General features: G+C 49.6%; 2 protein-coding genes across 2 annotated transcripts in view; both read left to right on the top strand.

Moving 5' to 3' along the window:
- Positions 1-1,192, top strand: part of FCGBP (Fc gamma binding protein) — a 40,344-nt gene extending 39,152 nt beyond the window's left edge. Inside the window, 2 exon segments of the mRNA XM_078063569.1 lie at positions 921-1,140; positions 1,143-1,192. Coding sequence (XP_077919695.1) covers positions 921-1,140; positions 1,143-1,192 — 270 coding nt within the window.
- Positions 1,193-5,421: 4,229 nt separating this feature from the next.
- Positions 5,422-16,206, top strand: FBL (fibrillarin rRNA 2'-O-methyltransferase). The gene is made up of 9 exons (XM_036094964.2): positions 5,422-5,568; positions 11,197-11,343; positions 11,458-11,559; positions 11,648-11,742; positions 12,715-12,885; positions 13,771-13,903; positions 14,939-15,051; positions 15,827-15,972; positions 16,082-16,206. Exons 1-9 carry the CDS (start codon positions 5,559-5,561, stop codon positions 16,104-16,106), a joined length of 942 nt encoding a protein of 313 aa, XP_035950857.1. The 5' UTR covers positions 5,422-5,558; the 3' UTR covers positions 16,107-16,206.
- The last annotated feature ends 309 nt before the right edge of the window (positions 16,207-16,515 follow it).

The raw sequence follows: 16,515 nt of genomic DNA, 5'->3' as shown, positions 1-16,515 counted from the left end.
TCCATCCATCCATCCACCCATCCATCCATCCATCCATCCACCTATCCACCCATCATCCATCCATCCATCCACCCATCATCCATCCATCCATCCATCCATCCATCCACCCATCTATCCATTCATCCATCCATCCATCCATCCATCCATCCATCTATCCATCCACCCATCTATCCATTCATCCATCCATCCATCCATCCATCCATCCATCCATCCAGATAATATCTACCTATCTTTCCAATCAACTGGCAGAGGAAGACTCAGACAGAAATCATTTAGAAAAAAAGAACTTTTATTTCAAAGAAGGTTCTCTAGGGAGTCTAGCTCTAGAAGGATTAACTCATCAATGAAAATAAACAACAGTTATTTAAAGGAAAAAAACTCATATGGTTCCCAAGGTTACTGAGTCCACAGCTTATGACAGAGAAACAGTAATTTTCTCACATGATTATGATACTTTCTAGGTCATTAATTGTCTTTAGACATCAGCACTGAAAAAATAAGGCATGAAGTTGCTTTTGTTAGGGAACCAGTAACTTACAGAACACATACAAGTGTTTTTTTATTTTGAAAAGCAGAACCAGACAGGATGATGCTGGGGTTGGATTGTGTGTTTATCTGTCTGGTACAAAGTGCTCCTCGCCACCCCAGCTGCCCTTGGAATGTTTTGTGCATCCTTACTTATCCATTGACCCATCTCTCTGTCAACCCATCTGTCCTTTTAACCATCTGTCCAAATCTCCAGCTAGCTTATGTATGCCTCTCTCCATACAGTGCCTCCATCCATATCTTTGTCTCTTTTGGCACCTGTGTCTCTGCTTTTGCTCCTTGAACTTATTGTCTTCCTTGGAGTCTCCATCCTGGTAACCCTCCAGCATTTTTGTGGCTCTAGCCTCACCTCTGTTTTCCCCTACCACCACCAGGTGAATGGTCTCCATGTGTCGCTCCCAGTTGAGTTATCAGCATCTGTGTCCATACATAAGAATCCCGATGGCTCTGTGAGCGTTAATCAGAAAGCAGGGATCCAGGTGTGGCTTCGCAGCAAAGGGCAGCTGGCTGTGATGGTCAACAAAGACCATGCCGGGAAGCTGTGTGGGGTCTGCGGAAACTTTGATGGGGACCAGACCAATGACGGGCATGACTCTGGAAGATGATGACGGAGAGCTGGAGAGCGCAGGACTTCTCCCCATGGTGAGGGATATAGCATGGAAGCCAGGCCACTTGGGGCAGGGGCACCTGGGTCCTCATGGGAAGGGGGCAGTCAGGGTAAGTGCTCAGTCTGTAAGAAAAGTGCTAAGAGTCTGTCTCTTACAGTGACAGCTGATCAGTCATCTACTGGGAATGAGGACTTCACGACCTGACCCTCCTGGAGATTGCAATAATTGGAGGGTGCACAGTGTCCCTGTGTGCCCCTACACTGTTCTACCCCTTTGAGGAGCCGCCGAGGCCAACTGTGAGAGCATTGAATAAATATCTTAGGCTAAGCTGCATGCCAATGTGTCTGTCTTATGCCTTCTCCTCCCTGACTTTCCTTCTTGCACAGCAGCTGCCAGATGCCTGGGGCATCTGGCACACAAGGAATATTTATTGGGGGGTGAAAAGATGGATGGATGGATGGATGGATGGATGGATGGATGGTTGGATGGATTATGGGTGGGTGGATGGATGGATGGATGGATGGGTAGATGGATTATGGGTGGGTAGAAGGGAGAGTAAAGGGAGGGAGGGAGGAAGGAGACATGGATGGGTGGATGGGGGGTGGAGAAATGGGAAGATAGGGACAGGGATAATTAAAAGAGTAGATGAAGAAAAGATGAAAAATTGGATGGAGGGAAGGAGTCAAAAATGGAAAGAGGGATGAATAGATTCTAGCTTGATCATTTATAATCCAACAAGTTAATTTCTCTGTCACTCAGTTTCCTCATATGTCTTAGTCTGTGCAGCTGCTATAACAAAATACCATAGAATGGATGACATAAACAGCAGAAATTTATTTCTCACAGTTCTGGAGGCTGGGAAGTCCAAGATCAAGGCACCAGTGGACTCAGTGCCTGGCGAGAGCCCTCTCCCTGGTTCATAGTTGGCTGTCTTCTCTTGTGTCCTCACATTGCAGAGGGGCAAGGGGGCCCTTTGGGACCTTTTTAATAAAGGCACTAATTTCATTCCTGAGGGCTCCACCCTCATGACCTAATCACCTCTCAAAGGCCCCACCTCCAAATACTATCACATTGGGGATTAGGTTCCAACATAAGAATTTTGAAGGAACTCAAATATTCACTCAAAACCATCTTATGTATATATGTATGTATGTATGTATGTATTTATCTATCTATTTATTTAAGAGAAAGCATGTGATCAGGGGAAGGGGCAGTGGGAGAGGGAAAGGGAGAAGGAGATTTCAAGCAGACTCCCTGTTGAGCACGTAGCATGATGCGGGGCTCCCATCTCAAGATCTTGAGATCATGACCCGAGCCAAAACCAAGGGTCAGACGCTTAACCAACTGAGCCACCCAGGTGCCCCAACAGCATCATATTTAAAGCAGAGCTCATGAAAGTACCTACCTCGTAGAGTTGGAGTGAGGATTTAATGTGTCCATCCAATCCACAAGTCAAAATTTGAACTTTCCAACCCTGTCCCCCACCCTTCCTATGATGGCCTTCCCCACCTCCGTGAATAGCACTGCCAATACTCACTGTAGCAGTCAGAAAATAGGGATCATTCTTGATTCTTCCCTCCCCATTGCCCCTCACGCAGTTCATCAACAAATCCTGTTGGGTTGTATCAAAGCATACCTGAATTCTGCCTTTCTTATGCCCACCTGGTGCAACCATCACCCTCATTCATGCTAACAACGCCAACAGCCTCCTATCTGCTCTTCCCCTTTTGTAATACATTCTCACTGTTACTCGACTCTTCTTAACATATAAAGGGGACCATTGGCTATAAATTTCTCTTAACAATAAAATCAAATTCTTCACCTTGTCCTATAAGTCCCCTGTCCACCTCTTCTGACTCATCTCCAATCACTGTCCTTGCCAATTATGATTCAGGAACCTGATTTTTCAATGTACTGAACATGACAAATTTTCCCACTTCACTATTTTGCGATATGCTGTTCTTTCCACTTGCCATATGACTAACTGCTTCTCATCCTTCAAATGTCAGCTTACATGTTATTACCTTAGAGAGGCCTTCCACAGCCACCTCACTTAAAGTGGATTCCCTCTGTTACCCTCTGTCCCAGATGCTTGCCTGCTTGCTTCTTTCCTTCCTAGCATTTATTACACTTTAAAATTACTTTTATTTGAATTTCTGCCCAATTAGAAGTAACTCAAAGGCAGAGACTACATCTGCCTCATTCACCACTTTATTCCCAGCACCTAGCACATAGTAGATGCTCAGTACATATTTATTGAATGAATAAATGGCCAATGATTAACCTGGAGGAAAGATTTGCAACATACCTAGTAAAGGCTTATATCCACAATATGTAGAGAGCTCCTTCAAATCAATAAGTCTGATTAGGAAAAAAAATGAGTGGAGGATATACACAGGCAATTGACAGAAAAAGAAATGTACATTGTTGAATAATTCAATACGTCAGGGTATTCATCTATAGTATTTCTGAGCTTCACAACAATGCTGCAATTAAAAAAAAAGACAATTCAGATGTCCATCAGTAGGGGACTAGTTGATCTACATGATGGACAACTCTGCAGATGAAGGTAAAATAAGGCGTATTTGTATACACTGTACTGTGCTGATCTCCAGGATATGTTATGAAGTGAAGAAAGCAAGGTGGGAACAGGGTACATAGTGAAAGAGACGTAAGGGTCACAGGGGGGCTTTTAGAGTACCGGTAATGTTCTATTTGTGGGTTGGGTGGTGGTGGTATGGGTTCTTTCCTTTGTGATAACTCGTAAAGCTGTACAGTTGCATGTCGTACTTTAAAAAAAAGTTTTAAAATGAATAAAATCATAATCTCTGAAAATTCTTGGCCAGCGTGTGTGTGAGAGAGAGAAAGAGAGAGAACAACCAAATGAAGCACTCACTCTGGGCCAGGCCTTGTTCTAGGTACTGGGTGATACAGCAATGAATGGAACAGACCAGTGCATTCTCCCGGAGGTTTTTAGTAATTTCTCATAGTAGCACTTGTTTTGCTTTGTGGAATGAATATGAGGCTAAATATTAATATTATAAAACCACAAGGCACAAAATTCCCAATACTTATGCAGAATCTGCTCACTCCTCCCTCCTCGCTCTGCCTGCACCCTATCTTATCCATCCTTGTCTGCTACCTGATTCACTGCAGCAGCCTCCTTCTTGGTCTTCCTGCTCTCACCGCCACTCCCACACTCTGTTTCCCACCTGCAGACAGAGTGCTCCCATGTCAGATCACAGCCCTTCTCTGTTCAAGAACCTTCCATACCTCCAGCTCATTCAGAGTAAAAGCCAAAGTCCTCCCCGTGGCACACAAGACCCCACACAATTTTCCCTGCTCTCATCTCCTTCCATTCAGCCTGCTAACTCTGCCCCAACCACACCCCTCACTGCTTCTCGACCCTCCATACTTTCCCTGCCCCAGGCCCTTTGCACATATAATCCTCACTACCTAGATCTTTCTTTCCCCAGATAGGTGCATACCTCACTCCTCACCTCTTTTAGCTCTGCCCAAGTCACCTGATGCATTCTTTGACCACGGATTAAGAAATGTCACCCCTCCTCCAACAGTCCTATCTTCCTTCCCTGCTGTTATTTTCTCCAAAGCACTTTTATTGCCATCTAATATCTTGGTTGGTATCTGTTTCTCCCACTAGAAGATGAACTCCGGAAGGGTGGGGATTTGCATGTGTTGTTCATTGCTATATTCTCAGCGCATAGAACAGTGCTCGGTGCATAAATGCTTATCAAGTGCATGAACGCGAACCCAGAGTCTTCCCTGTTCTTAGGGAGGGAATGGGTCAGGGAAAGCTTTTGGATGTAGAGGGGACCTTAGGAAGTTAATTAGAAATAGTGAAGAGATGCGGTGCCTGGGTGGTTCCGCTCATGATCCCAGGGTCCTGGGACCAAGCCCCACATCGGGCTCCCTGCTCAGCCGGGAGCCTGCTTCTCCTTCTCCCTCTGCCGCTCCCCCCGCTTGTGCTTTCTCTGTCAAGTAAATAAATAAAATCTTAAAAAAAGAAAGAAAGAGAGAAATAGAGAAGACGGGAAGAGGGCACAGGGCGTGCGAAGGCCTGCTGATGAGCCCTGATTACCGGGAGGCTTGCACCAGTTAAGAGGCAGCGGGAAGCGCGATCACCATAGCGACCGCTGCGCAAGCAGCGCGTAAAGACAGCACCAAAGCGACCGAGGGGGGCGGTGCCCCGAGAGGCTTGCGAAGCCCCGCTTACAGCGCGCGCGCCCGGCCGCGGCCGCAGCCGCGGCTCCGAGGGGCGGGGTTGCGAAGTTGCGTCACGCGCCGTACGTCGCCGCGCGTGCGCTCCTTTCCACGTGCGAAAGCACTGGACTCGTGTAGGCTGGGGCGCCGCAGAGTCCTGAGCCGGGGGGCTGAGCTCTCGCCATGAAGCCAGGTGCAGGCCGGGGTTGGGGTCCGGGGTCGGGGACTGGGGCCGTCGGGAATCGGGGTGGCAGACCGGAGTCGGAGGGGCGGGGCCTAGGGGCCGGGGATCCGGTCCCTTGTGGGGTCAGGGTCCTGGTTCGGGTCTCCTGTGGAAAGGGGGGCTCGGTTCCGCCCTGTGATGGATGCTCAGCCCGGGGTTCGGGTTCCTGGTCTGGAGGTCTGTGGCCGGCTTCGGGGATTACGGTCGTGAGTCGAGGGTCTTGGGCCTGGAATGGGGGGTTCCTGAACTAGGATTCATCTCATTGAGACCGTCATTAGGGGGTCTTGGTTATTGGGCTGGGATTGGCAGTCGGGAGCACTGACCCAGAGTCTGGATCCAGGCATCTGGGGGCTTGGATCTCAGGCCGTGGGATTTGGGGATAATGTCCTGGTTTACAGGTGAAGAGTCCCGATTTGGGGTCGGAGAGGACCCTCGTTTGCCTCCCGTATCACCGCCGCAATGACCGTCCCCTCAGCTCCCAGACCAGGCTTCTCAGAGAGGGCCCAAGTGAATGAGGACTCCCGGTTTGATAGTGTGTGGCCTTCTCTGTCCCACTTTCCCGCTCTCTACTCTCCGGAGAGGCGGGTCTCCGAGGTTTGAGTGATCGTGATTCTCAAGTCGCGGTGAGATGAACCTTCACAAGCCCAAGATAGGCTTAGCATGGGGTGGGGGAGGGAGATAGTCACAGGACATGAGTGATTTTATTCATTTGATTTTCCCCGAGATTCTGATGAACCCAGCCCACCTCCCTCGTGGCAGATTGATGAGAGTCCTGGCTTTGACCTCAGAAAGGTCTTAGTTCAAAGTTTCAGTACTAGCTTTGCTACTTAAGCTACTCTGTGACCTTGGGCAAGTGGCTTTACCCTCTGAGTCTGTTTCTTATCAGTAAAATGGCTCCCGGTTATAATTTAGCAAGATCATGTTAAGAAAAAATAGTATATTGTGGTAATCTTTTTGCGGTATTTAAGTGTACAAATCAACAGGTTGTACACGGTAGCCTTACACGATGTTAAGTGTCAGTTATATCTCAAGAAAGCTGGGGGGAAAAATAGCACAGGGCTTAACATAGTAGTATTGTCTTTAATTGTTAGCTTTATGGTTCTTCTCAAGAGGAACAAAATTAGGGTCTTTCTCCCTGGTGTCTCAGGTCTTTCTAAATCAGGCCATCAGGTCGTGCCCCTCCCCACAACTTGCTCCGCTAGCGTTTGGGGAAATCTTCCCACTGTGACCCATAAGGTCTGTTTCTTAGTGCAGGTCTTCGTTTTTCTTCCATTTTCTTTTCCCTCCACGAGTGGAGAGATGGGGTCATCTGGTGGGGGGGGACTGGGTTTGCGGATCCACGTATCCCCTCCCAAACTCCCTTTTTCTTCAGCATTTGGAGATCTGTTGAAATGGGCGGGGGGGGGGGGGCGGTGCTGGACTGCGTATCTCCATCAGACCCCGGCATGCCTGCAGGCACCCTATAGTCTGATTCCCCCAGAAATGGAGGATACACCTTCCTCCCAACCCTTCCCTCATTGTATTAGGATATAAAGTTGCAGAAGTTGTTAAAAGAGTCAGCTCTCCCCTAAGGATTTGAGTCTGAGAGAAGAAGCCTTGGGGAGATTGTGAGCAGGTACATGGTGGAGTCTGATGGACGCATTTATTTTTTTTATTTTTTAATATTTTCAAAGATTTTATTTATTTATTTGACAGAAAGAGAGAGATAGCGAGAGCAGGAACACAAGCAGGGGGAGTGGGAGAGGGAGAAGCAGGCTTCCCGCGGAGCAGGGAGCCCGATGCGGGGCTCGATCCCAGGACCCTGGGATCATGACCTGAGCGGAAGGCAGACGCCCGAGGACTGAGCCACCCAGGCGCCCCTGATGGATGCATTTAAAGGATCCTTCTGGCTTGTGTGTGTAAAGGACTTCAGGGGAGCAGAAGTGGAAGCAGGTGCATCAGTGGGAAGCTTGTTGCCGTGATCGGGGAGGAGGTGATGTGGCTTGGACCAGGGTGGTAGCAGTGGACCCGCCTGACACATTGTCATGGTTTGGAAATGTATTTTGAAGATAGAGCCAGCAGCTTGTATTTGGGTATAAGAGAGGGATCAAGGATCCCTCAGGGTTTGGGCTTGTGTAACCGGAAGGATAGAGTGTCCAGTTTTTGAGATGGGGAAGATTGTGGGAGGAGAGCAGGGTTTAAACCAGGGGGTCCGTGGAACCTCCTCCCAAAACTTCTGGAAAAGTGTGTGTGAACATGTAGTTTCCCTGAGGAGTGGGTACTTTCAGTACATTGTTGTAAGCTCCCCAGGACCTGAAGTGAATTAAGGTACGTTTTGAGTACCTGGGCTTGAAAGTTTACATTCATGCCCCTGGTGCCCCCTGCCATGGCCACACTTCTCAGATCTCTGTTCCATCAGGCCTGGGTTGAGAGTCTCTTAGGCCTAGTGGTGTCTCCCCTAAGAGGGAGGGCAGGGGGACTCTACCTCCCCTCATTTTAATACTCATATTCAAACTGTGTGCCAGGAAGTGTGTTGAGGGAAGTGCTTTGTGTGGATTAAGTCGTTTATTCTTTCCAGCTCTATGTGGTGGGCACTGTTATCACCGTATCTCTGCCTTACAGATAAAGTTTTGCAAGATTCCCATGAACCTTCCCTACTCTCTAGGGTCGGGAGTGGCATCTCCATCACCCTGTATGGGACACATGAACTGCTTGAGGGGAGGGGACCACGGCTCTGGTCACCACGTCATCACCTGCTTCCTGAATGAACAGAGAGGGTGCTTTTTTCCCCCTGAGGCAGAACCCAGGGGTTTAAGAGTCATCAGCAGACAGCTCAGCTCACTTAATATTTACTGAGCCCACACTTGTGCCGAGTGTCGTGCATGGTGCTGGGCATGCAGTGTGACTAAAACGATTAAAACATCCGGTCCCTGGGGCGCCTGCGTGGCTCAGTCGTTAAGCGTCTGCCTTCAGCTCAGGTCATGATCCCGGGGTCCTGGGATCGAGCCCCGCATCGGGCTCCCTGCTCGGCGGGAAGCCTGCTTCTCCCTCTCCCACTCCCCCTGCTTGTGTTCCCTCTCTCGCTCTGTCTCTGTCAAATAAATAAATAAAATCTTTAAAAACTAAAAAAAAAAAAAACAAAAAAAAAAAAACCACATCCCGGTCCCTTGGGGCCTTGAATCTGGTGCCGGAATCAGGCAGTAATAAAATAAAAAAGTGCCACGTGTGATGATTGATAGGAAAAACAAGAAAGCCAGATAAAGGGTAGGGAGCCCAAAGGCCCTTCTGAAGAAGGATCGTTTCATCCAAGACCTGAGTGCAGTGAGGAAGTGGGTGAGCCCAGCAAATGTCTCAAGCCAGGCAGTGGGAACAGCAGGTATAAAAAGGTTTAGAAGCTGGAGAAGGAGTTTGAGGAGGAAGAGCATGAGGCCTGGCATAGAAAGAGTGAGGTCATAAAAGTCAGCGGAAGCCAGAGCCGTGTGATGGTGGTTCTTACTTCAGGCTGCACATTTAGAATCGCCTGGGCAGCTTTAAAAAGCCCTATGCTTGGGCGCCTGGGTGGCTCAGTTGGTTGAGCGACTGCCTTCAGCTCAGGTCATGATCCTGGAGTCCCTGGATTGAGTCCCACATCGGGCTCCCTGCTCGGCAGGGAGTCTGCTTCTCCCTCTGACCCTCCCCCCTCTCATGTGCTCTCTCTCTCTCTCATTCTCTCTCTCAAATAAATAAATAAAATCTTAAAAAAAAAAAAAAAGCCCTATGCTCAGGCCCCTACACCAGACACCTAAATCAGGATCTCTAGGCTCCAGGGATTAGTCAAAGGTGAGATCCACTGATTTCGAGCTTTGGAAGCCAGAGAAAGGAGTTTTGGTTGCATTTTCAATGTGATGGAAAACCATTGAAGGGATTTAGGCAGGGGGATGAAGAGATCCAATTTTGTGGTTTGGAAAAGGTCAATCACTAGCTGCCGTGTGGACAGGAGACTGTAGAGGGAGTAAGGGAGTTAAGGTAGACAGCTCTTCAGGAGTTCTGAAACTTAATTTATAACACTTAAATTAGTAATAATGGTGAAAAGTTCTACATTTTTATCGTTTAAAAGAATTTTTTTAAAGATTTTATTTATTTAAGAGAGAGTGCACAAGAGCTGGGGGGGGTGGTCAGGAACAGAGGCAGAGGGAGAAGCAGACTCCCCTCCAAGCACGGAGCCTGATACGGGGCTTGATCCCAGGACCCCAAGATCATGACCCAAGCTGAAGACAGCCACTTAACCGACTAAGCCACCCAGGCGCCCCTACATTTTCATCTTTAATGCCATTACAATGCGTGAAGCTTTCATAACGCGTGAATATAGTAACGCACCTTTACAATAACTCTGGGGGCGCCTGGGTGGTTTAGTCATTAAGCGTCTGCCTTCGGCTCAGGTCATGGTCCCAGGGTCCTGGGATCGAGCCCCGCATCAGGCTCCCTGCTCGGCGGGAAGCCTGCTTCTCCCTCTCCCACTCCCCCTGCTTGTGTTCCCTCTCTCGCTGTCTCTCTCCCTGTCAAATAAATAAATAAAATCTTTAAAACAAACAAACAAACAAAAAAACTCTGGCAAGTTTACTATTGAATAGTTGACATCATGTGAGATCATTTTAAAGCATCACTAATTTTCACGCTATTTTATAACTCATGATTTGCTGAAAGTACTGCAGAGCTTAGGACACTGGTACAGAAAAGTCAGATACTGAATCTGTTGGCATCAGAATTCCATCTACTTCCGCCATTGTTACGTGCTCAGTGAACAGGTTTGCCGTGACCTGAGGTGATGAAAATCAAGTCTCCTTGGATCTTTTTTTTCCCCTTCAACTTTCAGTCCCATTGACAAGCCCTAAATGGCTTATGCACTGTCACTCATCCATAAAGGACAATTCGATTTTTTATTCTTGTTTTTTTCCTCCCTGAGCTAGGAGAGACTTCTGCAAGTTTGCGAGCAGGGAGATCGGGTAGCAGGAAAGACATCATGCCCACCTCTCCTCTGTTTGGGGGTTGGCCCTTTGCTTCCAGACCCAAGTTCAGGAGTGGGAGGGCATGGAAATGTTCCCAGGGTCTGGGGGACCCTCCTGCCATGATGTGCGCACACACGTGGTGTTTTCGCCTCTTCACACTAACACTGAAAATAGAGTGGATTCTGCAAATCTGCTGTCTGACCAACAAAAGCAGAAAGTTGCCAGTAACCTACATCTACTTAGGTATCTCCCCCCCCACCCCGACCCAAATCCCCAGTGTTGTGAGTTTTGCATTATCATCCCCTTGCCTCTTGGGGGGGGCGTGGCAGGTGGGTTACAGCATGACATTGTTTAATTTCAGTTGTTGCTGAACTTTATAAAAGATACTGTGTTGGATGTGGTTTTCTTCAACTTGCTTTTTCACTTAACATTATGACTCTAGGATCTGTTTACCTGTTGTGTGTAACTGTGGATCCTTGTCATTGTTGCTTATTCTGCCCATTCTGCTGAGGGACGTCTGGGTTAGTCCTGATTTTTCTGCTGTTGTGGATATTGTGGACACCGCCCGGTGCGACCGTGAGACATGACTTCTCAAACCTCATTGCTCTGATTCCCCTTTCTGTGGCCGCTACAGGTTTCAGCCCCCGTGGGGGCGGCTTCGGTGGCCGAGGGGGCTTTGGTGACCGTGGTGGTCGTGGTGGAGGCCGAGGAGGCTTTGGCGGGGGCAGAGGTCGTGGTGGTGGCTTTAGGGGCCGAGGCCGAGGAGGAGGAGGACGAGGTGGTGAGTGACGTTGGGGGGTGGGGGGAAATGATCAGGAGGCTTTGCCTGGGCTTGGGGCTCGGGGAGGGAAGAGATCATGGGATCTCCCTCTCTCACTGCCTCTCTGCCTTGTAGGTGGAGGTTTCCAGTCTGGTGGCAACCGGGGTCGTGGTCGGGGAGGGAAAAGAGGAAACCAGTCGGGGAAGAATGTGATGGTGGAACCTCATCGGCATGAAGGTGAGTGAGGAGGGCCGGGAGCTGCTGAGGGTGGGGTGGGGTGGGGTGCAGCCCAGAGTCTTCACCCTGTGCTGGTCTCCTCGCTTAGGTGTCTTCATTTGTCGAGGAAAGGAAGATGCACTTGTCACCAAGAATCTGGTCCCTGGAGAATCAGTTTATGGAGAGAAGAGAGTCTCAATTGCGGTGAGACCAGGGCCCCAGCTAACAGGGTAGCCAGCAGTCTGGTCTCCCTGACCCTACCACGTGTCCTACACATGCCAGCCGGGGGGGTCATCTTAATACGTAATACATAAGTCAGATCCCCATTGCCTTCAGGTCCTCAGTGTGGCCCAGGAGACCCTGCACATTCCAGCTCCCCCTCCCTACCCCCTGACCTAGTATCTTCCAGCCATAGAGACCTTGCTCTTCCCTCTGCCTTGAATACTGCTCTCCCAGCTGTGTGTGTGGCTCGTTCCCTTTCTCACAAGGCTACCTTGCACCACCCAGTCTGTCAAAAGCGGCCCTCACTGCCCACACTCTGCCCTACTATCCTGTGTCATTTTCTTTATGGCCAAGCACATTCCTGCATGGGGCTTTCTGCTGCCTTTCCTGCTGCCTCAGATGCGCTTCCCCAGGTAACTTGCTTGGCCCCCACCTCCTTCGGGTCTACTGCAAATGTCTCCTTCTGGGCTCTTCCCTGGCTACCCTGTCTCATTTTCCCATGTTCCTCAGCCCATTCCCCCTACTTCATGTCCTCCTTCCTTGATCTTTGCCTTAGCAGCTGTCACTGGCCACGGCACCACATGTGTTAGTTCAATGTATACTTACTCCCTGAAGACAAGGGTCTTGGTCTCATTCACTGTGCATCCCTAGTGCCTGGCATAGGGTCTGACCCACAGCATATGCTGCACAGCGAATGTTTGGTGAATGAACGCACAGGTCTTGCTGGTAACGGGTATGATCTTTTATCTCTGTGTTTATTGTCTGTCCCTGCCCCTTCTACCTGGGTCAGTAACCTCCATGAGAGGGCGGGTACTGCATCTGTCGTGGTCACCGATGTGCACCTATGTTCATTTCTTGAACAATGAACGAGCGCCCAGGGCCCTAGGGCTAAGGGCAGTGGGGTCGAGCAGAAAAGCCTGGCACTGACTTCCCTCCCCATCTCTCCCGGCCCAGGAGGGAGACGACAAAATCGAGTACCGTGCCTGGAACCCCTTCCGCTCCAAGCTGGCAGCAGCAATCCTGGGCGGCGTGGATCAGATCCATATCAAGCCAGGGGCCAAGGTGCTCTACCTTGGGGCTGCATCAGGCACCACTGTCTCCCACGTCTCTGACATCGTAGGCCCGGTGAGTGGATGGAGGGGTAGGGAGGGGCGAGTAAGGGCAGGTGGTGAGGTGGAAGGGAGGGAGAGGCTGCCTCTCAACAAGCCTGGAGTCATTGGCCCTGGCTGTTTCCCTGCACCGTGTGGCTTGGGGCCAGGCCCTTCCTTCAGAGTGCTTGTGGTAGAAGGAGCAGCTTCAAGCATCTGGTCTCCAAAGCCTCATTTAGTCTCACTCCTGAGTTCTTGGTCTAGAGGGAAGGGATATGTGTGTTGGGGTAAGTGCAGTTAGAGGGCCCTAGGGTAGAGACTGTTGGATTTGGTTGCCCTCTTTAAAAATGTATGCCTCCAAATCTGGTCTTCTGGTTTCTCTGAAAAGAACAGATGTCAGTTTCTGGGCCTGCATTTCTGTGTCGCTGTGCAGGCTCCCTGGTTAGCGGGCCCCCACACGTCTCACTGCAGGACCCCCAGCTCCTCCACATGACCGTAGGCTGTGTCATTTAGTGGTTACAAATCCCAGGCTCTGGTGTGGGCATTTAACAGGGAGGTGGCTTTTGGCAAGTTACTTAAACTCTCTGAGCCTCAGTTTACCACCCTGGAAAATCAGGTTGCTGTGAAGAGAAATGAGTGAATTCCTGTAAAGTACTTAGAGCAGTGCCTGGCCCATTGTAAGTATTCTTAGCTGTTAGGACTTCATCGCTGTGCCCTGGCTTCCTGGTTTGAAGACTGTATTGGGGGACTGGGCTCTCAGATCAAGTGCAGAGGGACTGAATAACCCTTGGCAACAATAGTTGTCAAACGAAAGGGTTTTGATTCGGGGATTTGAATGGATGCTACGTGTAGTGTTTGGGCCCAAAGTAGGTGTTCCATCTAAGAACTGGTATCGGTGTTTTTATTACTTGATTTCTTTTAGGACGGTCTAGTCTATGCAGTTGAGTTCTCCCACCGCTCTGGCCGTGACCTCATTAACTTGGCCAAGAAGAGGACCAACATTATTCCTGTTATTGAGGATGCTCGGCACCCACACAAATACCGCATGCTCATCGGTGAGGGGTCTAGGGCTTGGCTCTGGTTGTGTAGGCCAGGCCACTCCAGGTTTCCTGGAAGCGGTAGCCAGAGCCCTGGTCGGAATGCAATCACAGTGCATGAGCAGGCCTCCTGAGTCTGTAGGAAGGAAGAGGGTGCGGTCGTGGAGCTTGGGTGTCTGGCACCCCGGAGAGGCGGACCTCCTTTCCTTCGATCTCTCCTGCCCCTCTCCCTGGGTGCTCCCATACGTCCTGCCTCCCTCTAAAACATGGTACTTTCTATGCTGCCGCCGGCTTATGTATGACAGCCCCCTTCAGAGGTCCTCCTTCTCCTCATCTGGGGCGATCATAACCCAGAAAGCACAAACTGAGTGTGGTCTGGCCCAGAGGGGCCCATTATGAATATTACTGTGTTTTTTTAAAAAAAAAAATTTTTGGAAGTATAATGTAAAACTGGAATTCCTTATAAACCACCCTCAGAGGTAACCAGTATGAGCGATTTCATGTCTGCTTTTCCCAATTTAAAAAAGTCAGTTTTCATTATGCCATGTTTTTGTTTGTTTTATTCAATCACACTGGCTTAAAAATAATACTTCACATGCTGCTGATTCTGAGTTGTTTTTTTTTTTCCCCGTGCATTCATACCATACCCTTTTGTCCTCCAACTTATTTTCCTTTGACAATCCCGCAGACACTCTTGCCTGTAAGTGCTCACCTTTACTTGCTTTTTTTGATGACGTGTCTGTCTCCCCCCAGACCTGGGAGCGTCTCGAGGGCAGGGTCCGGGTCTGACTCGTCTCTCTGTCCCCCACACCCGGCCCAGGGCTGGCCACAGAGTAGGTGGCAATCATGGTTTACAAGAGGAATGAATGGATGGTGTGATTGGGTTTTGGACCCATCCTGGGGACACTGTGGAGGGAGGGAATCAATGGGGGAAGGGAGACTGGAAGCAGGGAAGACTGCCAGAAACCTGCTGGTGATGGGGCGCAGGCCTCATGGGAGGAGCTGGGAAGATGGGGTGGATCCAGCTTGTAACTGCCACTTCTTTCTCCCTAGCAATGGTGGATGTGATCTTTGCCGACGTGGCCCAGCCAGACCAGACCCGGATCGTAGCCCTGAATGCCCACACTTTCCTTCGTAACGGAGGACACTTTGTGATTTCTATTAAGGTGCGGGGCTTAGAGAAGTCTAAGATGGGATGGTAGTACTTTCTTTGTAACTGCCAAGCAGCTAGTCAAAAACAACGGGGCCTCCATCCTCCTAATCCAGGCAGTCTATTCCCAGCCTCTTTCCCTGCCCCCCCACCCTATGTCTACAAAACTAAAAAGACTTCGGTTTTAAATAGGCGATAGAATGATCAGTAGTGGGCAAGTGCATGATCGCTGAGTTGACCATTTGAGTTTGAATTCCAGCTTGCTCTGTGACTCAGCAAGTTACCTAACCTGTGTGCTTGTTTCTTCCCCTGTCAAGTAGAAATATTAGTTGTAGCTCTTTTAGTGTTGATGTAAGCATTAAATTTATTAATAAGTAGTGTTTAGAATAAAGCCTGGTACAAAATAAATTTTAGATGAATGCTAGATGCATTTCAAAAAACGTTTTATTTTGAAATAAAGATTTTCAGCCAGATTCACCATTTGTTAGCCTTTTGCTACATTTGTTTTAGTATCCTCAGCATTATTACATTGTTAAAGAAGAAGTGGGCGGGGGGAACCCTGGGTGTAAAATTGAAACCCTGGCTTGAAGATAAATAGGTCTCTGTTGAAGTCTTCCTGTTCCAAATCCAAACCAAACTGAGAACTTCTCTAATGAAGTCTTTCCCTACATTTCCAAAACCTGAGTTTCCCTGAGTTTCCAATGAAAACAAAGAACCTGTGATTTGAAGAGCAGAGAAAAGGGAAAACAGCCCAAAGCCCCGCTGCCGGCTTCAGATTCTCCCTTCCGCAGGCCAACTGCATCGACTCCACGGCGTCCGCCGAGGCCGTGTTCGCCTCCGAGGTGAAGAAGATGCAGCAGGAGAACATGAAGCCCCAGGAGCAGCTGACCTTGGAGCCGTACGAGAGGGACCACGCGGTGGTGGTGGGTGTGTACAGGTGAGCAGGGCCGGGCAGCCCACCCAGGCAGAGCCCTGCGGCTCCGCACTTGGTGGGAGGGCCCCGGGTGGCGACAAGCTCTGAATCCGCTCTCCCCTTCCTCTCACAGGCCACCTCCCAAGGTGAAGAACTGAAGCCCCGCGCCGTCTGGATTGCCAAGACGTGGTGTTGCTGCTGTTTCACGTGTGTTTTTCTATTAAAAGACTCACCCAGGGGCACCTGGGTGGCACAGTCGCTTAAGCGTGGACCTCTTGATCTCAGCGCAGGTCTTGATCTCAGGGTTGTGAGTTCAAGCCCAGCCTACCGAAAAACAAAAATTTCATCCATCACTCCCGGGGGCTGATCACTCAGCGACCTCCATTCCACAGGGCGCATGCGCCGTTCGTCAACTGGCCGGTGGTGGGATGGGCAAACTCATCCGGTCAGTCGTGCGCATGCTCCTTTCTTGGCTGCCTTTTGCGCAGCCGTAACCCGGATTCCGGCGCCTGGGCGGGGTTTATAGCTTAACTGTGCATGTCTGCGGGTAAGCTCCGCTGCGCGCAG

The sequence above is a fragment of the Halichoerus grypus genome, chromosome 15, assembly GCF_964656455.1.
Source record: "Halichoerus grypus chromosome 15, mHalGry1.hap1.1, whole genome shotgun sequence".
Classification (NCBI taxonomy): Eukaryota; Metazoa; Chordata; class Mammalia; order Carnivora; family Phocidae; genus Halichoerus; species Halichoerus grypus.
The sequence above is the reverse complement of the archived record's forward strand: the minus strand, read 5'-3'. Positions and strand labels throughout refer to the sequence as shown.

Bases quoted from the DNA above. Each gene is read 5' to 3' on its own strand.
- FBL (XM_036094964.2), top strand. The intron at 11,344-11,457 runs GTGAGTGACGTT...TCTGCCTTGTAG, and splicing joins AGGAGGAGGAGGACGAGGTG to GTGGAGGTTTCCAGTCTGGT. The intron at 15,052-15,826 runs GTGCGGGGCTTA...TCCCTTCCGCAG, and splicing joins ACTTTGTGATTTCTATTAAG to GCCAACTGCATCGACTCCAC.